Here is a 23220-nt window from a genome sequence, read left to right on the forward strand (position 1 = left end):
GTTAAACCGGGTGGCTCCTTGGAGGCAAGGATTCTGAGGCTTTGTCTGACATACTTTGGACATGTTGTAAGGAGGGACCAGTCCTTGGAGAAGGACATGCTTGGGAGGGTAGAGAGACAGCGCAGGAGGGGAAGGCCCTCTATGAGGTGGATTAATTCAGTGACTGGGGTATTCGGGATGGGTATGTCAGAGACAGTGTGATTGGCACAGGACAGAGCACAGTTTAGGGCTGTTGTACATAGGGTTGCTATGAGTTGTAAGCGACTCGACAGCACATAACAACAACAGTGTACTTTATGGAAGATACATGACAAGATGGGCTCTCCAAGCCCCTCTCCTTTCTCAGAGGGACTCGATGGAAACTGTGTCAAAGATGTGAGATTCTCAGTGTGTGGGAGGATCGAGTTGAGGCAAGGACTCCCCAGCAGCTGAGGGTCTCTCTCTTCTAGTGCTATTGCTGGGGCTGATGGTGCAAGGGGCTCTTATTCTTTGGAGGCCATGTGAACCATCAGGTCAACCACTGGTTACTGTAGCCAAATTCACTGTCATACCAGGAAATTATTTTGACAAAGTGGTCGTTCAGGGCAATGCCAGCTCCAGCATCAAAGGTGGAAGAGTGGGTGTCACTATTAAAGTCACAGGAGACAAAGTGGTCTTCAGTGTATCCCAGGATGCCCTTGAGGGGCCCCTCTGATGCCTGCTTTACTACTTTCTTGATGTCATATTTGGCAGCTTTCTCCAGATGGCAGGTCAGGTCCACAACTGACATATTGGGGGTGGGGACACAGAAAGCCATGCTGGTAAGTTTCCCATTCAGTTCAGGGATGACCTTGCCCACGGCCTTGGCAGCACCAGTAGAAGCAGGGATGATGTTCTGGACAGCTCCACAGCCATCACGCCACAGCTTTCCAGAAGGGCCATCCACAGTCTTCTGGTGGCAGTGATGGCATGGACTGTGGTCATGAGTCCCTCTACAAGGCCAAAGTTGTCATGGATGACCTTGGCCAGGGGATCCAAGCAGTTGATGGTGCTGGAGGCATTGCTGACAGTCTTGAGAGAGTTGTCATACTTTTCATGGTTCACACCCATCACAAATATGGAGGCATTCAGAGAAGGAGTAGACATGATTACCCATTTGGCACCACCCTTCAAGTGATCCCCAGCCTTCTCCAAGGTTGTGGAGACACGAGTGGACTCCACAACATACTCAGCACCAGCATCACCCCACTTGATGTTGGCGGGATCTCTCTCATGGAAGATAGTGATGGCTTTCCCATTGATGACCAGCTTCCCATTCTCAGCCTGACTGCCATTGAACTTTCCATGGGTGGAATCATATTGGAACATATAGACCATGTAGTTGAGGTCAGTGAAGGGATCATTGATGGCAACAACATCCATTTTGCTAAAGTTAAAAGCAGCCCTGGGACCAGGCTCCCAATGCAGCCAAATCCATTTACTCCAACCTTCATCATCATGTCTCAGGGATGTGGCTGAGGCTGCATGAGAAGAGAGGGCAATCTGGATCGACAAGGAGCAGAGAGCCAGTTAATATACTCTTGTCTCTGTCCTCTGGACAAACTCCTTCCTATAAAATGAAGGGTTTGAACTTAATATCACATCTTCAGCTCTAGCGTTGAGTCTCCTAAATATATTTTAAGGTCTGGCCTCACTTTTTGCCTCTCCTGCCTCATTTCTCTATTATCTCATAGTTACTCTCCTTGTTCTTGTTCTTGTTACGTGCCATCGCGTCAACTGTGACTCCTACCAACCCTATGCACTGAATCCTGACCTGACCTGTCCTGAGCCAATCCCACTGTTTCCAACAACCTACCCCCATTACCCCAGTTACTGTCAATCCATCTCATTCAGGGTCTTCCTCTCCTGTGCTGTCCCTCTACATCATTCTAAGTATGATGTTCTTCTTTAAGGACTGCTTTTTCCTGGCCGCATACCCAAAATATATGTGATGGAGTTTCAAAATCCTTGCCTCCATGGAACAGCTTGGTTTCACCCTCTCCAGGACAGACCTGTTAGGCCTTTTAGCAGTCTACAGTATGTTCATTGTTGTTCTCTAGCACCACAACTAAAAGGCATTGATCGTTCTGCCATCCTTAGTCATTGTCTAGCTCTCCAATGCATAGCAAATGTGAAGACCATAGCCTGGATCAGGCACACCATAGTTTCTAGATAGATATCATTGCTCTTCACTCTGGAGAAGTCCCTGACAGCAGATTTTCCTAAGGCAATTTGCCTTTTGATTTCTTGACTACTGGTGCCAAGAGTGTTGATTGTGGATCTGAAAAAGATGAAATTGCAAACAAATCTCAATCTCTTCTCCATCTATCATTGTGCTGCCAATTGGTCCATTGGTGAGGATCTTTGTTTTCGTGATGTTGAGTGTCAATCCATATTGAAGACTACTGTCCTAGGCTTTGCAGAAAGTGCTTCAGATTCCTCTGTTTTCAGCTAACAACGTTGTGTCATCTGCATAATGCAGGTTGTTGATGAATCTTTCTCCGAAGCTGATGCCATATTCCTCCTCATAAAGCCCAGCCTCCCAAATGATCTGTTTTGCATATAGATTGAAGAGGTATGGAGACAGAACTCATCTCTGATGCACTCTTTTCCTGATTTTGAACCATGCAGTGTTTTCTTGCTGTGTTCTGAAGACTGCTTCCTGACCCAAGTGTAGGTTTCTCAAAACTACAATCAAGTGTTCTGGGATTCTCATTTTTATCAAGTTAGCCACTATTTGTTGTGATCCACACAGTTAAATACCTTTTCACAGTCAATGAAACACAAACATTCCTCTGATACTCCTTGCTTTCAGCCAAGATCAATCTGACATTGATTATGATGTCCCTAGTGCCACAGCCTCTTCTAAACCCAGCTTGTATTTCTATTGATTCTCTGTCAATGCACTGTTCTAGTCATTTTTTAAAAATCTTTAGCAGGATTTTGCTTGTGTGTAATATTAGTGATGTTGTTTGATAATTTCTACCCTCTGTTGGGTCACCATTTTTTTGAATGGGACTAAATATGGATCTCTTTCAGTCAATTGGTTGGGTAATTGTCCTCCAGATTTTTTGGCACAACCTGGTATGTCCAGGGCTGCATCTGTTTGTTGAAATATATCAATTGGTATTCCATCAATTCCTCAGGTCTTGTTTTTTCCCAATTCCTTCAGAGCAACTTGAACTTCATCCTTCATTATCTTTGCCTCTTAATCATATGTTGTTTCATGAAATTCCTCTCTCATTAATGAGTAATGAGTTACTCTCATTACCACTAAAAAACTTGAAACCTTTCTCAAGTTAGTGATCCCTGAACCTGAAAAATTCTTGACCCATTTCCATACTTGTCAAGGCCAAAGGGCCCTGCATTTATAAGAGCCTTTCCCACTTCCCCCCAATCAGATTTACTTATTGCCTTTTTGCTCCAAGAATATTATTTAAATCTTTATTGCTGTCTTTATGCCTTCTGCTTTACATTTTAGTTAATCACAAAAGACTTTGAGGCGGTAGGAACTACAGATATGAGTTGTTTGTATCTATAGCTCAGGGACCATGTATATGTAAAGCACTTGAATAAATATTGGTTGAGTGAAGGCTAGAGTTTAAGAGACACTGATAATGAACAGACAAAAACTCATTCATTCATGATCCCTAAGCCACTGAAAGGTCACTGAATAGAACAGATAAACTGCTCCACAGGAGAAAATACATAACAGTTAGGCCTTGTTAATGGGAAGTCACATACCTAATGAGAAATGGGACCTGTAGATAGGTCCAGGTTACACACACACTCATCCTCTCCCTAGGAGAAAGTGGAGCTAGGAGCTTACTCCCCAGAAAGCTAACCAGACTACAGTAGTCATTCTGGAATTACTGAGCCCCAACCCTTCCTCTGGTTGCTCCAGGGCATGACTCTTCCAAGCCAGGCAGCAAGTCTGCCAATTCTCCTGGCTCTGAAGGCTCTCCTTCCTTCCCTCCAATGTCCTTGGAAAGTGGACACAGGCATCGGAGGGGCTGGGGGATGCAGGAACACAGGTTTTGGATGGAGGGAGGAAGCTCATACTCTTGTTCAGACTTCTGTCTGGACACTGGAGGCCTCCAAGCCTCTTGGGCAGCAAAAGGAGGCAGAAATCCTTGACTTAAGCCTCTCTCAAGCTGTGTGCCTGCAAAAGAAAGGTCGGTCAGGCCATTGCCCAACCAGAATAATCTCTTCTTGATCATTTTGCAGTCTGCTGTTGACTGGCATCAACTTACCAGAAACGGTGTTCTCTAGAAGGAAGCCCACGAAGCCGGCCAGGAAGATGGGCTCTGACAGCAGTGAGAACAGCAACACACCCAGGGGGCCCCAGCCTACAGGGGCCAGACAGGGGGGGAATTCTGAAGCCATCCAGTTCCAGACACTCTTACACTCCTGGGCTTAAACTGAAATCTGGGATAAGGACAGTTCTCTCTGAATTGTCATTCTCCCCCTTCCCCTCCACCTTGTCCCTCTACTCTCAACACCCTATCTCCTGAACAACCACATGCCCTCCAGATACGCTTTGAATGTTCTGGGCTTCCTTGCTTTGAAAAGTTTAGTATTAAAATTGTCAACTTCATCTCTCACCCTATGCTCTAGCCTGGAGTTTCTCAACTGGAGTACTACTGAGACTTTGGACTGGATAATTATTTGTCAAGGAATCCCGGTAGCAGTGTGGTTAAAGTGTTCAACTACTAACCAAAAGACCAGCCGTTCAAACCCACCAGCTGATCCACAGGAATAAGATTTGACAATCTACTTCCATAAAGACCTGTGGCCTTAGTCCTACAGAGTCACTCTGAGTTGGAATTGAAGACAATGGCTATTTCTTTGTTGTCTGTTCTGTGCACAGTAGGGAGGGTTACCAGCATCCTTGGCCTTTGCCACTAGATATAACCACTATCCAATGTTCCCCTGGGGGAATAAAATCACCCCCAGATGAAAACTCTTCCGCTAGACAAACCAAGCTATTTGTTTCTCCTGGGACATGCCCTATGACTTAACTGCTTCTGTGGTTTCGTTTATGTTTGTTCCCCCATCAGCACAATCTTGGTCTTAACAAGATTTCTTTTGTACCTTACTGTCCTTCAAGACCAGCTGTATGTTGCTTTCACCATGAAACCTGCCTGGATCCTTTCAAACAGAAGTCATCTTTCACTGGTGAGCCACAATTTCTCTCTGAAACTTTTTGGGGTTTGTTTTTTTTTAATTTCTTGTCCTACACTATTCATGTTTTTCACTGAACTGCAACCCCTAGGGGAATCTTTGTGTTTTTGGCTTTTAGGGGTTTTTTGAGGGGGGGGGGGTGTACCATCAAATCTGATCTGACTGTTACAAGAGGGGAATGCCCCTCCTTCTCAAGCAGAGCATCTGGTGGATTTGAACCGTGTACCTCTGGGATTTCAGTACAGCTTCTTGCCACTAGGCCACCAGAGCTTCCTCCTAGAGGTATCTTTGTATCCCAAGTAGCTAACATGGTGCTTAATAACATGTAAGACAACTTGATGAACTGTTGATACTAAAGCTCAAAGAAGGGAGTGGAGTGAGAGGACTTCCCTATTCCAGAGCAAGTCCTCTCCCCCACACACACACTTTTCCCACCTGTGATTAGAAGATTGGGGGCTTCCCGAAGCCATCTTGGCAGCAGCAAGGCCATGAAGATAGAGAAGCCAACTATGAAGACATTCCGCCCAGAGTCAATGTCCGCCAGGTAGAAGGTGGAGAATCCGGTAGACAGAACGACAGCCTGGGTCACCCCCAGCACCCCACCTGTATTGTTGAAGAAATGTAGAGAGTTGGGAGAGGATTGACACAGCAGGGAGTGCTCAGGGATGAACAGGTATGGGGGTGGGGAGAGACAGCCAGAAAGATTTTTTTCTTATTCTTCAAGAAGCCCAGAGTCCCCAGTCAAGAGGCTAAGATAGATATTAGGCTGAGAAAATGAAGGCTTGTAACACAAATTCATATACATCATCCTAGGAGAAGATTCAGAAAGAATGGTGCCATCCCTAACCAATTGGTTGGCCCCCTGGGTACAGGCTGCATCCTAGCCCCTTCTGCAATATCACTCACCAAGCACAGGCAGAGGGATGCTGGTGAGGAGCTGGGCCAGCCTCGGGGAGAGTCCAAGGCCCACGCAGAGCAGCCCCATCAAGTGGACCACTCGACGGGATCCAACCTAGGAGAGACATGGGAAAACGCATCTACCTCCTCGGACGCTTCCCACCCCTTCTCCCACTCAGCTCTTTCTCATCAGTCGGGTCACAACTCAAATGTTTCTTCCTCCAAGATCCACCATCCACTGCTCTACCTGAAGCTGCCTCCTTTCCTCAGTCCCAGTCCACTCTGCTGCTTTGATGTCTGAATAGCAGCACTTACCACGCTCTGTGGGAATTTTTTTAGCTGTCTGCCTCTCCTAGCTCCCCAGGAGGAAGGACTTTGTCTGACTGTCCTCTGGAACCATAGCCCCAGTGCTTTATCTGACAGAAGGAGTTCTATAATACCTATAACCTCCCCACACTCCCAGCCCTCATACTATTCCTCGGCACCTCCTTAAATGATACAATTAGTGTAAAGGGCATGGCAAAGTAGTGGGAATTCCCTGCCCTCGCCTGTCCCTCCAGCTGCCCCCATCCTGGGTCTGAGGACCGTACCTGGGTAAGACTCACTGTGCCTATGTTGGGAAAGCTGGATGCAGTGCCCATGGGACTGCCCAGCAGGCCAGCCAGCATACTGCCCAGGCCCTCCAGGCTCAGCCCTCGATTGCAGGCATGTGGAGGTGGTGAAGGCAGATGCAGGAGCCTGCCACACAGAGCATAGCAGCCCAGGGAGCTGGTGGAGGCCGCCAGGGCCATGGAGATGCCTGCAGTCAGAGCCCTGGGTGTCAGCAAGGGCCAATCCCACTCACCTGGAAAGGGAGAGAGAGCTGCTCTGCAGGAAAACTTAAGTCCGGACCATCCCCTGCCATTGCCAATGCCACTGCCATTTGCCATTGCCTGGGCTGCAAGAATCCTAGATGCCACATTATCTTTGAAGACAATGCCTTGGGATAAAACCACCCAACTCTTTGTGTTAAGACCCAACTCTTTAGTCTGCAAAGTCCTTTTAGGCCTACGCCTTGCCTCTCCCTTCTCCCACCAAAACTTATCTCCACCACACTCCATGTCACTTCCTTCACTCCAGATACTGACCTTGGCCTGGACCCTTACACTTGCTTGCTGTGCTCTGTCGACCACAAGGCCTTTCTTCACATGTCCTATTCTTCCCACCTAGAATGCTCTCCTCTCCTTCCTTCATCCAGCACCTCCTGCTCATCACACATTTTAACCCAATGAGCACGCAGGATGTATTTCCTGAACTCCCTGCTGCAGTCAAAGTCCTCCATCAGAAGCTCAGCTCTTACCTACAGACGCACCTCCCTTTGATACCCTTACCACAACTGCAACCTCACAATCACTTGGGGGACATCTAATTAGTATCTGCATTCTCTGGGAACCTGTGAGCTCCCTGAGGACAGCATCATCACCAGGTCCCCTTTCACATGCCTGGGACACAACCAACACTCAGCTGACCTTTAGGAAATTAACAAATGGATCAGTAATGCTTCAAAAAGAAACTTTACTCAAAGGTCACCGGCTCAAATACCGATTGAGTAGGTAACATAAATGTGTGGATGGGGTCTGGAACGTGGAGAGGGAACGTGTGGAAACTAAACAAATAGGTCTGTCATGGAGAGGGTGAAACCAGGTTCCTCCTTGGAAGCAAGGATTTTGAAGCTTCTTCTTATATACTTTGGGCACGTGGCCAAGAGGGACCTTGGAGAAGGATATCATGCTCAGAAGGGTAGAGGGACAGCGCAGAAAAGGAAGACCCTAGATGAGATGGATTGATGCAGCAGCTAGGGCAATGGGGGTAGATGTGTCTGAGTCAGTGAGACTGGATCAGGACAGGGCAGGCTTCAGGGCTGTTGTACATAGGGTCATTTTGAGTCATGGTCAACTCAAAGGCACATAATAACAACAACAACCACATATTTTTTAACTTTAATTTTTTTTTATTTGAGTGAAAGTTTACAAAACATGTTGATTTTTTCATTTCATCATTAATACACATTTTGTTTTAAAACATTAATTATAAGTGATTAGTGCCAATAATTTATTATAATATCCAATGAAATCCTTATTATATATTGCCTTTCTCTTTACCCAGATTACCTATTTATTCATTTTTATCCCCTCTTCCTCCCTGGAAAGGATAGGTTTTAGAAAAAACCCAAATAAACAAACACTGACCCAAGTAAAATACTTGAGAAAAGGACTGGGATTAATCCTCTTTTGGCAATTTTCTTCTCCTATACTAAATGTTTACTCTGAGTCGCAAACGACTCAACGGCACATAACAACAACAACAATACTAATGTTTTACATTCTAGTCACTATGTATGAAACAAAACATCTGACATTTTTGCAATCTTGACACATACAGGCCTGTGACATTAATTACGTCCATCCTGTTATTTAATTATCATCCTTAACAAAACCACAGGGTCCTCTTCCTATATGTTTTGAGAAGACACACAATTTAACTTAGAAAAGAAACTCCTGTGAACAAACACCATTATGAGAGTAATAAGACAGTAGAGCAGAAAATCTACCTGGATGCGGCAGCCAAAACCATGGTGCCTTCGGAGGGGCAGACAGCTCCAAGGGGACACTGCCGAGGCCCAGAAGGGCCGAGACAATCCACACACAGGCCACAGGGACCAACACCTGAGACAGAAAAGAGCCTGTCCCCGAACCTTCCAAGTCAGCCTTGGAGGGCTAGTCAGAAGGGAGAGGACCAAAGGGGTTTTCATGGCAGCCCCAATAAGCTCAATCACCCGTGCCCTGGCACCACACATACCGAGAGGAGCCGGAAAGCAGGGATGTGAGCACGAGTTGGTAAGCTGGAAGCTGGCCTCCAGGAGAGGAGGGGTAACTGGCAGGAGCCCAGGTGCTGAGAACAGACCACCATGAGCAGGATAAGCCTAGGGCAGGGAAGGAGCTTTAGAGACAGGAAGCAGCAACATGTTAAGGGATATCAATGTAAGTGGAGTGGGCAGCCAAGGACCATCAAGGGGGTCTCAAAGAAGAAAATCCCACAGAAGGGGTACATGGGGTGCCTTCGGGGACCCTGGAAGACAGCATGAAAGTCAGGGAGATCAGATGAACCAGACAAAGTCTTGGATTCACAATCCCACAGGTTCTGTCCCATCAGATGGCTGGCGAATCTGACAGGGCCGGCAGCTCCACCTTGCCCAGTCCCACCCACCGCACTGGTCACCATCCCGCACCTCTCAGGACTCACGTACAGCAAGGCCAGAAGCCAGTGAACAGAGCAGGACAGAGCCACCTCCCTGTGGGCAGAGAGCCCTGCCACAACCAGACCGGGGGCCAGAACCAGGGGCCCACAGTGGGGTAGCAAACGCCCTGGGCCCCCTAAGAGGCCCAGCGTGCTCTGCAACAGCCCCGACACCACCACTGCTCCAGACACCTGTGGAGCAGACGAGAGAACACTCTGGCTTCAGCCTGGTCCTCCTAACTTGTTCCAGGGCCAAGACGTCCTCCAATCCCTTCCCCTAGGGCGTCTCAGTCCCTGCAGAATAAAAATAAGATCTTCTTTACCTCCTACCTCAGCTTTTTTGCTCCCTGGAGGGACTCACCTCTCGGAGAGAAGTGTTGCTGAGCTCCAAGCCATGGCAGCCAGGCCCCACACATTCCTTTAGGCGGAACATAAGGGAGGCTGGGAAAGGTTGGGCAACAGAGAAAAGAAAAGTGAGATGGAGCCCCTTGGCTCTATATTCCTAGCCGGTCCCTGGCTCAGGCTCAAGTCCCTACAATCCCAAGAAGTCCCACCATTGTTCAGTCTTAATCCTGACCCTACCTCGCCTGTATGTTCAGATTAGCACCCAGACCACCCCCTGTGCTCACAGTTTCCAGGTGTCTGGATGGTCATAGGTAGCTTCTGGCTGGTCAGCACCAGAGCAGGGGTAAGGAACTCGAAGGACGGGGCCTGCACAAGAGGCAGCCTGTGGGAACAGCAGCCTGGCAGCTCTGGATGCTGGAAATCCATGGGATTTCCCTCCAGTCTCTCCTCCCCTTCAAGACTCCAGCCTCCCTCTCTCCAGAGAGAAACCCTCACCTGCTGCCCATCCAAGTTTGCAAGACAGTAGACACACCACTTGAAAAGAGGCTGGAGGCCAGAAGCTGGACAGGTGAGTAAGAGATCCCTCCTGGGGGGAGACTGCGGAGGAGGAGCAGGTGGGAGACACAGAGCACAGAAGCCAGGACAACCAGATGCTGCAGGGGGAGGCCAGGTAGTCCTCAGACACGCACCTCTCCCAGGAAACTGCCATTTCCAGAGAGTGTCTCATGCTACACCTCCCCACGTTCAAACTCCAACTCCTACACCTCTGCCTCCTACCTGCAGAGCCAGGAGACAGCTGAGGCTCCAGGGAGGAGGCCCACCCAGAGAGGCCCAAGAGGGACATGAGGGAGCAGGTGGCAATGGCTGAAGAGCCAGGCCCTCCTGGGAGCCCACAGATCGGAGTTGGCTGGAATGTGGGGGTGATCGGCTCATGCTCTCCTGCCTTGTCTCTTGTCTTGGCTGCTTTGGGGCACAGTTAGAGTAGTGAGAGGTCCAAGTTTGGGTGGAGTCAGCTTCCTGGAGTAGGAAGGGGGTGGGGGTATCAACGAAGCAGAGGGATGAGGGATTTGGGGCAGGACACAGCCCTTTTCACCTTTGCCCAGCTCTTGCGCAAACTCCATCACCCATTAACTGGAGCCAGGTTCTGGACCCCTCCCCCAGTCATTTCCATTCAAATCCCCTTCTCATAGACCAGCCTCTGCAAAGCACAGGGGGTAATAAAAACCTATCAAAATAACCTGGGAAGATTTTGTACTGTATTCGCCCCTCAGTACTATTCAGAGGCATCACCGTCACGTCTGCAGCACTCAACCATTTCAGAACCCAAACGATTCTTGGTGGTGGTGTGTCACTGAGTCAAAACAGACTTACAGCTGACCCTCCAGCTGGTTTTCAGGGGCAGCAAATTGCATGGGAGGAGACTGCTCATCGTCCTCCCGCGGAGCAGCTGGTGGATTTGAACCAGGTGCTTTTGGGATTGTAGCAGTCCACTATTAGGCCACGAGGGCTCCCTTACAACCCTTTGAGAACCTCAAAACAAAATCTAGTAACATATCCATTATCACATATTATGACAGTGACTATAATTCCATATAACGTCCTCACACAAAGGACAAAGGAAAAGTTATTAATAACAATAGAAGCATGAATACAAGTAAATGAGAGGACAATGAGGTGGTCTGATCCCCACAGCCCAGGATGTGCATGATAGTTATGCTGCCAACACACACAGGTGGTTTATTGGTGAATAAAATAGCACACGCAGTATTGCTATTGGTGACATGATTTTCCAAAATTATAAACTCCTGGTGAAAGTGCTGAAAAACAAAGGTATCCTTTTCTTGTCATTTACATGGAGAGAAGTGTCTGGAAATGTTAAGTCTTTTCCAAAAAATGCAAAACATAGTCTGTGCTTACATGTCAAAAGGAAGACTGTATAGCCATCTGATGCTGCTAAAACAGAGACACCACAAGTTGGAGGGCTTTCATAAACAGAAATTTATTCTCTTACAGTTCAGGAAGCCAAGTTCAGTACACAAGGCAGAGGCAAAAGGACCTCTGCCTGCAGGTCGTAGAGGAAAGTACTTGTTTCCTCCTGCATCTTGTCTTTCCTTGACAAAGGAATTTCATCAGGCAGGAGCCTGGGTCCCATAAGACAGACATACCTCATTCTCTTCCAGGTACTGAGACCCACCCCCAACCTCAGGTCTCTTTCCTATGCTTTTCTCCATCCAGCAGAGGCAGTTAATTGTACGAGGAGAATGCCCTTCTTTCTCCCACGGAGCTGATGGTGGATTTGAACTACATACCTTTGAGATTACAGCACAGCTTCTACAAGTCCACCAGAGCTCCCTTTTATTTCTATAAAATACAAATTATTCTAGATCATACCCTCGAGGTGTTCCTTCTTTCCAGTTAGAGCTGTGATGGAATTAAGGGCATGCACCCCACCCCAAATCCTTTAACAACTATTTGGTGTTACAGGTAATAACATTATAGAACTACTATATAGAGTGGGGGATAAATTTGAGGACATCATTTTAGGCTCAAATAAACATAATCCAGGAGGTCATACACAAATTGTCTTGGAAACTCTTTACATTGGGGGAAGGACCTCTCCAGCAGTTCAGGATGAGTGCAGGGACAATAGGTTTTGGGTTACATGTCCTCTTAAATCCTTGTGGTAACCAAAGTGATGCCCCATTTCCAAAATGCTTCCTGTGAATCATCTTCCAAACCCATATCCGTTGCTAACAACTGATCCTATAGGGTCACAGAACTGCCCAAAGAGTTTCCAAGGCTGCAGCATCTTCCTCTGACTGTGAACAGTGTGCTGGCACCTTTCACATTAGCCAAACATTTTAACTGAAATGGCAAATCTTCTTCAGTCCAATGGCCCAGAATAACCCAGCTTTGGAGACCTTTTCACACTGCAGACTATCAAACCAGTAAATCCAGAAGAGAGGTGTGCCTTGGGGATTGCCCTCCAGGAGTCCTTGGCCTTGGATGATAAACACCACGTGACTCGTGACTCCTGTCTGGATGTGCTTCAGGAACCACAAGGACATGCAACAGAAAATGTTAACCCCAGGTGTCCATAGCACTCTGGATTGAAAAATGCTGGGATCTCAGGAACAGGGGCAAGGGGGTCTGAAATACAGCCTCCAACTAACACACAGGAAGTTCAGAAAAGGGGCTCAGAGAAAACAATTTGTATGACATGGTCAGGAAGTTAGAAGAGTTAGAAGGTAGCTCCTGAGAGACAAGTAAGGGTTGCCCTACAAGGAGGAGTCCAAGCCAGGCAATTGAAACTGTTTATTGAAATCTCAGTTCTACAAAAGCGTGAAAAACCCAGATACAAAGCAGTGGCCAGAGTGGCCTGTGAAGAGAACACTGAAAAGGGAACCACAGAAGGAAGCCTAGGAGAAGGGCACTGAGGAGGGGGAAGACAAAAGGTCCCAGCAGTCCCTGGTCCCACTAGACTATACCAAGAAATTCTGCCCACTTTAACCAGCCATTCCTCAGCAATGCCCACCTCAGTCTTATCAGCCCCTGGCTACCTGCCAGGGACATCACACAGGTTGACTGCCCACACCCACATCCTACCTTTACCCTCCCACCCAGAGAATTTAAAAAGTAAAGTCTAAAAGAGCCTTGGGGAGGCGGAGAGATACTGTTCCTCTGTTCATCTGGGACACAGTGTGAGTCACCAGGCTCCATCACTGCCCTGTCAGCCAGTCACTTGAGCTTGAGGAGAGTGAATGGCCTTCTTTTGTCTGCCCTACAACCCCTTTAGCTCCATCCTTTAGGACAGGGAACCAGCCAAAGACCCAGAGAGGTAGAGAGTCTAAAAGTCAAGCTTGGATCCTCCAGGTTCTCTGGGACTCCCAAGTACTCTCAATGCATTCCTCAGAGCCCTACCTAGCCTGGAAAGATGAACGATTTGAGGCGGGCCAGCTCCATGACACTTATGAGAGAACACTGCTGGGGCTGGGAGAGGGGAGGGAGGCTCGGGCTCCAAGGACAAGGGGCAGCCAGGCTGTGAGTGTGGTACCAGGGGCTGGGAGGCCCAGGAGAGACCGTATGGTTAGGCTGGCGGCAGGCATGGCAGGTTGCGGAGTCTCTCTGAAGCTTCTGGCAGAGGGGGCAGTCGTGGAGAAGAACGGGAGGAGCAGGAGGGTCTGGAGGAGGCAAGGGCTGGGGAGTCAGGGAGGTCGGGAGACTTCCCCAGACTGAACGGAGCACGATGTCTTCTTCCAGGCCACTAGAGATGTTAGCAGGAGGCGGCAGGAACTGTGGCAGGGGAGAAGACATGCAGGGTTCCCAGAGGCACCTGGAGGCCAGTCCAAAGTCGGGAGGGCCCGGTGGAGGGCTGCAGGACAAGCCCAAGGACTGGTGCAACACAGCCACCGATGCCACAGCCAGAGCCACCCCGCTCACATACGCCACGGCTAAAAGGCAGGAGAGCTGCAGGAGAAGAGACAAGAAAAGTCAGTGTCCACATACATGGGGGTTTCTCTCTCCCAAATCTGCTTCCGATTGTATTTAACACATCCATCCCTTGTCTCCAGAAACACAGGCTACAGTCAGAGCTCTCTGTGGCCAGGTACACCTCCCCTTCAGCCAACAACGAGTCTTACTTCAGTCAACAATAGAGTGTTATACGCTGAGCTGCTAACAAAAAAAGGGTCAGCAGTTCAAATATACTGGCCACCCTGCAAAAGAAAGATGGACAAGGGAGCTCAGGTGGCCTAGTGGCAAGAAGCTGCACTGCAATGCCAGAGGTACGCAGTTCGAATCCACCAGATGCTCTGCTGGAGAAGGAGGGGCAATCTCCTCCTGTACCAGTCAGCTCCGATTTGACAGTACACAAACAAAAATAATAAAATTTAAAAAAAGAGAGAGAAAGATGGGCATTCTCCTTCCATAAAGACTGCCAGAGGACATTCTGGAAATGCACTGTAAGGTTGCCACAAGTTGAAATCGACTTGAAGGCAGTGGGTTTTTAACTCAAATCCCATCACTCAAATCCCAGGTGGATACTGGCTTAAAGCCGAAAAATCCAGACTTGTGTTTTACTGACTATGCAAAGTTATCTGACTGTACTGATCATAAGAAATTACGGCTAACATTGAAAAGAACAGCAACTCCAGAATGGTGAACTGTACTCCCGTGAAACCCAGACCGAGAACAAGAAGCAGTTTCCCTAACAGAACAATAACACTACAGGTTCAAAATCACAAAAGGTGCACATCAGGGTTGTATCCTTTCTCCATTCCTAGTCAATCTGTATGTTGAGCAAATCATTCAAGAAGCTGGACTCTATGAAGAAAAGGCACCATCAGGATTGGGAAAAGACTCAATACCCTGTGCTATGACTCTAAGCACTTACTGCAGAAGATCAAAGACCACAGCCTTCAGTATGGGTTACATCTCAGCATCAAGAAAACAAAAATCCTCATAACAGAACCAATAGGTAAACTCATGATAGACAAAGACTGAATTCATTTTACTTGGATTCACAATCAACACCCATGCAGTAGCAGTCAAAAGATGAAGAGACATGTGGCATTGGGAAAATCTGCTGTCAAGGACCTCTCCAAAGTTCTAAAGAGGAAGGATATCAGTTTAAAGACTAAGGTGTACCGGATCCAAGCTATGGTCTTTTAATTGCTTCTTATTCGGCATTTCTTAAGCCGAAGGAACTAAAGAACAAATTCAAGCCACGAGTTCCAATACTTAAGGAAGCTATGGGAAGAATACTGAATGATCCAGGAAGCATTTAAAGAAGGAGTATATGGAGTCACTATATCACAAAGAATTGGCTGACACAGAAGAATTTCAAAACACAACACATGATTAAGAAGCAATGGGATAAAACAACAAAAACAAAAGCAAGAGGCAATGGTGATGAAAACAACAAAAACAAAAGCAAGAGGCAATGGTGATGAAGGCGGAAGTTCAGGCTGCTCTGAAGGACTTTGCAAAAAGTAAAGCCACAGGAATTGATGTTAATACCAATTGACATATTTCCACAAACAGATGCTGCCCTGGACATGCTCACCAAGTTGGACCAAGAAATCTGGAGGACAACTACATGGCCAACTGACTGAAAGAGATCTATTATTTATTCCCATTCAAAAAAAAAGATGACCCAACAGAGTGTGGAAATAATCAAACAGTATCATTAAAATCATACACAAGCAAAATCCTGAAGATTATTAAAAAATGACTGGAACAGTATATTGACAGAGAACTCTTAGAAATACAAGCTGGGTTTAGAAGTCATGGCACTAAAGACATTATCACCAACGTCAGATGGATCTTGGCAGAAAGGAAGAGTACCAGAAGAATGTCTGTCTGTGTTTCATTGACTATGCAAAGGCATGTGACTGTGTGGATCCCAACAAATTGTGGCTAACCTTGAGAAAAACGGAAATTCCAGAACACTTGATTGTGTTTATGTGAAATCTATGCTTGGACAAAGAAGCTGTCCTCAGAACAGAACAAGGAAACACTGCATGATTCAAAATAAGGAAAGGAGTGTGTCAGGGATGCATTCTGTCTCCGTATCTTTTCAACCTATATGCAGAACGGATCATTCAGGAGACTGGGCTTCATGGGGAGGACAGACTCTTCCATGAGGATTGGAGAAAAACTCAACAACCTGCAATATGCAGATGATACAACCTTGCTTGCTTAAACTGAGTAGGACCTGAGGTGCTTGCTGCAGAAAGTCAAGGACTGGGCTCTTCAATATGGATTGAAGCTCAAAATCAAGAAGACAAAGATTCTCACTAATAGTCCAGCAGACAGCACCAAGATAGATGGAGAAGATATTGAGATTGTTAACAATTACAATCTGTTTGGCTCCACAATTTACACTCTTGCCACTAACAGTCAGGAAATCAAAAGATAAACTGCATTGGGAAAATGTGGACTGATACAATAACTAGGGCAATGGGGGTAGGTATGTCAGAGTCAGTGAGACTGGCTCAGAACAGAGCAGGCTTCAGAGCCGGTGTACAGGGGGTTGCTATGAGTTGCAGGTGTCTCAAAAGCACATAAAAACATGTATCTCAAAGTTGGACAATGAATAAGGATGATAAAAGAACTTATGCCTTTGGATTGTAGTGTTGGAGAAAAATACTGAATATCCCATGAACTGCCAAAGAACAAACAAGTCTGTCATGAATGAAGCAAGCACAACCAGACTGTTCCTTAGAGGAAGGTTGGTGAAAACTTCATCTCACTTATTTTGGGCATTTTTTTCAAGAGGAACCAGTCTTTAAAAAGAAATACCATGCAGAGAAAGGTAGAGAGTCAGTAAAAGGAATGAACTGACAGAGTGACCACCATTACGAGCTTTTAACATGAGAGAGACCATGAGGCTGGCCTAGGACAGGGCAAAGTTCAGATCTGTTGTTTGCAGAGTTGGTATGAGTCATAGTTGACCGCATCTAACAACACTCTCCCCTACACAACAGCCCTTTCAAGCCCCATCACTCCTCACCTTTGCCAGCTGTTGGCAGATGGAGCCCAGAGCCAGTTGCCAGGCTGGCTGCTCCAGCAGCACGCACAGGTCTGTATAGGTGTACCAGCCCCGTCGTCGGCCCTGCTGCTCAGCCACGCTAGGGGGGAATGGAGAAAAGAGAGTTCACACCCTGTCCTGCCACCAGCCCAGAAGCACCCTCATGCCCTGTGAAACAGGCTCTCAGGAACCACTGGAAAATACCAGGGAGGAGCTTGTTACAGATTTAGATCCCTAGGTTATCTGCTCAACCCGAAACTGGGAAGATAAGGCCCTATAAATATATTTTAAGTAAGTTTTTCCTATCCCCACCCTATCAAATGTGATTATGAAAAGAGCAGACAGGTTTGGAACTACTGCCTTGGGCAATTCTCTCCCTTGTCTTCTCTCTCCGTGCAGGTTAAAAGAACATTGTGTCTAGTTCCCATGGCTTAAGTCTCAGCCCCAAAATCCCTTCTGACCCTCTCCCAATGCCTAGAACCTACCAGCTCTCCAGCCAACTCAGCACCTCGAAGATCTCCCGAGGGTCAGTGTAGAGACGCCAATCCTGTGGGAAGGACATACGGGACTTGGATATGAGCCACAGCCACGTGATAGGAAGAGCATTATCAACAGCAACCACCACTACATTGGGCTTTTAAGCTAGCAGTTTATCATGTGCCAGACCAGGTTCCAAAGGCTTTAAAGTCTCTGCTTAGTCCATCACCACCTATTCGGCTTAGATATCACATTGCTCTCATTAGAACTGACCCAGAGCTGACCCTCCAGTGGGTTTTCAGAGGCTGTAAACCTCAAGGGAGGAGACTGCTCTTCTTTCTCCCTCAGAGCAGCTGGAGACAAGAACCCTGGCCATGGTCTGTGCTCAAAATTTATGAGGGGGGGGGGAAGTCTAGAAGTGACTAATCAAACCCAAGAGGCAAACTTACACTCAGGAGTATGTAACAGCTGTGGGGCGCTAAAGACACAGGAAATATCATACTCCTGGTGTCACCACGTCAGGAACCTCCCAGGGTCACAAGGGAATCCAGAAAGAAAGAGATAAGGAATGCAGGAGGGGGACAGGCAGAAAGCAACATGAAGAAACAGCAACAAGCAGAGAGCCAAGACAAGTGAAAGGAACCCAAAAATAGGCTGGGGAACCAGCAAGGGAGAGGGAGCTACTCACCATGGCATTCAGGAAGGCCCTCTCTAAGGCATTCAGGGTGGGCACGGCCACACCCCCAATAGCTCCCCACTCGTCATTGAAGACGTCGTCTTCCTCCCCTTCATCGTAGAGGTACTTACTGGCCACCATCTGCAGAGGAAGTAGAGGCATTGCCAAGAGCCCTCACACCCAGCTCCCGGCTCACCAGAGCTGAAGGGGAAGGGGTCTCTTACCATGGAGATCAGGAACAGGTCCGAGGATGACACATGCTGTAGGTAGTCGGGGTTTCGGTGCCGGAGCCGTTCAATGTACACGAGGGCTAGCATCATGGCACATGGGGAGATGCACGCCTCCCTGGATGGTGCAAAGAACCTAAGGGTCAGTCTGCTCCTGAACTCTTTACGACGCTCATCCCCTTTTTCTCTTAAGAGAGAACCATCCTCCTCATCCTAGGGCCCAGATAATCCCAAATCACCCCTCTCAATTGGGACACATTGACAATTGGCTCACCAGGACACATGAGATACGTAATTCTTCTGAAGTCGGCGGATAGGACTGGGGGCTGCTTTCTGGAGTATTTCCACAGCAATGTCTGCCAGAGGTAGAAGAGAACAGGGTGAACAACTCCCCAACCCCTCAATTCCCACTGACAGCACCAAGACTAGGCTCTCCATTTGCTGAGGCCGTGAGAGCGGGGCTGCGCTAGCAAAATGAAGCTCAAAGTTGCCCAAGCTGAGACACAAAGTCTATTTCAAGTTTGAAATTCAGCTCTTTCCAGAAAGAAGGCTTATTTCTAGTTCACCAGAAATCATGTAGAACAAAAGTACCTTGATTATTTTTGGGTTCTAGAATGGATACCCTTGAACGATTAAATTTAATTAAAATGAGTTTCTTGTATACAAGAAAGAGCAATGGGCAACCTCTGAAAAGAGCCTCTGAAAGCCTGCTGGAGGGGAAGCTATGAGTCAGTTTCAACTCCACCTCAACAGTGGGGGTTGTCCCGTGTGTTTGTTTACAAGTCAATAGTGACTTAAGTTTGTGAGATAGCAACTAATTCACTCATTTGGACTAAAAGAATATAAAACCCAAACTAAGTTGTTGAACCAAATACATAAGTCATTTTTCTTTTTCTCAGCAAGCACCGCCACCCCACGGCCTGCCCGCCCACACCCTCGGCTCCCCCACCACCCAAGGGGTCACCTGCCACGGGGCTGGAGAGCTCTTCCAGGCTACCGTCGGTCTCCCAGTTCCAGCCATAGTAAAGCCTCCTTCGGAGCCGCGCGCTCAGCTTCTGGTGTCCCGGGAGAAACTGAAAAAGGGCCGGAAGGTGGTGGAGGTTGAAGGGCAGGGAAGGGTATGATGGAGATCTTGGCATGGGGCTGGAAAACGGGGCTGCAGGGCAAAGGCCGGCCACACTCAGTGGAGTCCCCAATTCACCTAGACCTAGGTTCTGGGACAATCTGTTCGTCCAGAGAGGGAGGAATCCTCTCCAAGTGGAGCTCCCCAGGAGAGATCCTCTGAACGGGGTTCCCCGCTCTAGCCACCCCACCCCCAGTCCTACCCCGAGGTTTTCCCCCCCAGGGCCCAAGAGCCGCGGCCTCGCGTAGGTACAGCCCAGGCGGCTGCCGCCGGGCTCCCAGACACAACCTGCAGGCGAGCAAGCGCTCGGCTCGGGCCCGAAGCGGGTGCCCGGGTCTCGGCTCCGAGGGCTCCGCGCGCCGGGGCGCGGGCCAGGGGGCGGGCCGCGCGCTCACCGTGAAGTCCTGGAAGCCGGAGAGGGAGAAGGTGCCTTCTTCGTCTAGGAGGAGCCCCGCCAGGTCCATCGCGCTGTCAGCCGCCAACCTGCGAGGGAGGAAGGAACCCGGGCAGCCTCGTAAGGGGCCGGGAGTCGCCCAACAGCCCGCCTGCCTCCCGGGCGTCACCACCCGCTCCCGTGCAGCCCCCTCCTCCCGCGCCGGCGGCAGGCGGGGCCCGGCCGAGCGCTTCTTCCTGTTCCGCCCCGAGCGCGGGGCGGGCCCGGGGCCGCGAGCCGGGAACCCCTCTCGGTACTCACCTCGCGGAGGAATGCAGCCGCCTGGGCTGCCGAGTGAGTTCCCCGCCCGCGCCGCGCGCCGCGTCTGTCCCGCGTTTGGAAGCCGCGGGGGGAATCGGCGGCGAGTCAGCGCCCCGCGCTTCCTGCCGCACGGTCGCCGGAGCCACCTGTCCCGCTAGCCGCCGCCAGGTCCTGGGCAAGTCACAGAGCAGGGCTCTCATCAGACAAACGAGGATGGCCGAGACTAGCTGTTTGAGACCCATGTCCCCACTGGAAGGAAGCCAGACGCACGACAGAGAGCTCAAAAACCCAGCTGCTTGTGTTTGGAGCTGGTTTTGGGTATTTTAAGGAGGGAGGGACAACATACGTTTTATTTTTTAATCCAATACCATGAGAGTTTTTGTTTTCTAAAGAGGATCAATATACTTTTTTTTAATCTAATACTATGAGGTGGATTGATTCAGTGATGGAGTAATCGGGATGGGTGTGTCAGAGGCAATGCGATTGGCACAGGGTAGAGCAGGGATTAGGGCTGTTGTACTTAGGGTCGCTATGAGTCGCAAACGACTTGACGGCATATAACAACAACAACATGAGAAGCTTAATAGTGGGTGAACTGAACAAGATGAGAAACTTTACGCTGTATATCCTTTGGTAGGACTATTTGAAAACTATTTAAAAGCAATATAAAAACATAGTTACATTGTCCCGTTTACAGTAAACATGTTTTAGGGAGCTCTGCTGGCTTAGTGGTAAAAAGTTACACTGACAACTCAAAGGTCTACCAGTTTGAATCCCATCCTCAGATTCAGATGAGCAATCTGAAAGCTCTGGAGGGCCTTCTGTGGGTAATTTCCCACCCAGTAACACACAATAACAACAAAACACCAGCGCTTCCCTTTAGAACATCTTGTACTTCCCTTTTCCTGTACCTGTGAATATCTTTTCTAATAAGATGTAGATATGGCCTTGCTACCCATATCAAATCTCAACGTCAAGGATTCTTAACACTGGATAGACAGCATCATGATAAATGGAAAAAAGACAAACTGGCAACGACTTGATCTTACTTGAATGCACATCAATACATTTGGTACTAGCAGTGAGGCATCAGAATTGCAGTGGTAAAGGCTGTAGTCAGGAACCTCTCCAAATTATAAGTTTGAGACCTAAGATGCACCTGATTAGGGCACCTTTTCAATAACTTGCTGATTGAAAACCGGTGAGAACTAGACAATGGCAGAAGAATTCATGCTTTTCCTTTGCTCATCACTTAGGTGTCTTACGTGTTGATAATGTCAACTCCAAAGAGCTTAGATTAAGGAGTGATAAGGAACCTTGATTGCCTTTTGGGAAGGATTGCAAGTTTCAATTGAGACCTTTGATTGTATCTTTCTTATTAAAAGATTACCTAATGATGATTGGTATATATAACCTAGCAGTTGATTACGATTGTTATTTATACATAACCTAGCAATTGATTACAAGTGTTAAGTACTTAGGTAGTAACAAAATTCCTAAAATAAAGATGTTTTCTTAAAAAAAAAAAATCCATGCTTTTGAACTGTGGTGTCGGAGTACAGCATGTCCCACGGACTGCCAAAGAACAAACATACATCTTGGAAAAGGTGCAGCCATAGTGCTTCTTGGAGGCAAGGATGGCAAAGCTTATCTTGCATACTTCAGACATGTTGCTAGGAGAGGCTATTCCTTGGAGAGGAGCATTATGGTTGGGAAGGTGGAGGGGGAATGAAAGGCAGGAGGACCCTCAATGAGGACAATTGACACAGTGACTGCAGCAATGGGCTCGAATGTGTCAGAGATTGTGACGATGGCACAGGATAGGACAGTTCAGGTATGTTGTTCATAAGGTCACTATGAGTCATACTCAACAAAAACAACACATATTTAAAAAATCCACTAAGAAATCCCCTTTTTGCGCCTAGACACAAATGGAACTCTTTAAGGATGTAGCCTTAAGAAATCTTGGGATTAGTTTTAGCTGCTCCGCGCTGCCCGGCCTGCCCGGTATCCTGATACTCCCTCGCACTCTTTTATTCTTTTATCTAGTTATCCTGATTTTCTCTTTATCTTCTTCCTTTTATACAGTATATCGGAATAATCTACATTTTTAGACTTTTCGTAACTGCAGTGGTTACTGGATTTTTTTCCCCCCTTACAACACGTCACTCCCAAAAAGTAAACACCCAAAGTTTTCTTTCTGAACTAGCATATCTCCTTGCAACCCCCCCCCCAATCTAATACTGAAAGGAGTTCAAATGTGTTGAGGTAGGATGGCAGCTTAGCGAAAGAAAAGAGGGAAACCCCCCACTTTTCTAAGGAGGTGAAGCTGTTTGTTTTTGAGCCAGTCCAGTCACGCGCTGGTGTTTGTTTACGCACTGAGGGGCGGGAACGGGAACAGGGCGGGAAGTGCGTCAAGGGCTGAGCCACCTGAGGCCCTCTGCCCATCCCAGAGCAGGAGCGGGTCCCTTTGGGGATCCTGGGCGTTGGGGAACCTACTTCCTCCCCCTCTGATCAGTATCAAAGCAGGGAAAGCCGGCCCAGAGCAGAGTTCTAGCCACTCTGCCCCGAACAGGAAAAAGAAAAGGGGCTGGCCGTAGTGGGAGAAACACGGATCTCCAGTCCATTGGCCAGGCCGGACCACACCACCAGAACCCCAACCTCCTGCTACGACTTGAGCCTGCAGAAAACACACCTGCGTAGGCGCAGGGTCCCCGGCAGCCAGCCTGTGCGCAGGCGCCATCCGGCGGTTGGGCCGCGTCACGTGACGCG

The 23220-nt window shown here is 48.1% G+C and overlaps 2 protein-coding genes across 2 annotated transcripts; both read right to left on the reverse strand.

The window, feature by feature from the left end:
• Positions 1-3887: 3887 nt before the first annotated feature.
• On the reverse strand, positions 3888-10653 carry SLC23A3 (solute carrier family 23, member 3). Its single transcript, XM_006890304.1, has 12 exons — positions 10498-10653; positions 10216-10373; positions 10005-10102; positions 9737-9816; positions 9386-9567; positions 8938-9061; positions 8690-8804; positions 6690-6943; positions 6109-6214; positions 5638-5805; positions 4272-4367; positions 3888-4180 (listed from the first exon to the last, which is right to left on the reverse strand). The coding sequence occupies exons 1-12, from the start codon at positions 10651-10653 to the stop codon at positions 3888-3890; spliced, it is 1830 nt and encodes a 609-aa protein (XP_006890366.1).
• A 2988-nt stretch (positions 10654-13641) lies between these two features.
• CNPPD1 (cyclin Pas1/PHO80 domain containing 1) lies at positions 13642-20296 on the reverse strand. Its single transcript, XM_006890239.1, has 8 exons — positions 20150-20296; positions 19596-19704; positions 18906-18987; positions 18629-18749; positions 18417-18545; positions 17737-17798; positions 17234-17351; positions 13642-14187 (listed from the first exon to the last, which is right to left on the reverse strand). The coding sequence occupies exons 1-8, from the start codon at positions 20216-20218 to the stop codon at positions 13642-13644; spliced, it is 1236 nt and encodes a 411-aa protein (XP_006890301.1). The 5' UTR covers positions 20219-20296.
• Positions 20297-23220: the final 2924 nt, after the last annotated feature.

The sequence above is a fragment of the Elephantulus edwardii genome, unplaced genomic scaffold, assembly GCF_000299155.1.
Source record: "Elephantulus edwardii isolate Elephantulus edwardi_28Jun2011 unplaced genomic scaffold, EleEdw1.0 scaffold00087, whole genome shotgun sequence".
NCBI classification, from domain to species: domain Eukaryota; kingdom Metazoa; phylum Chordata; class Mammalia; order Macroscelidea; family Macroscelididae; genus Elephantulus; species Elephantulus edwardii.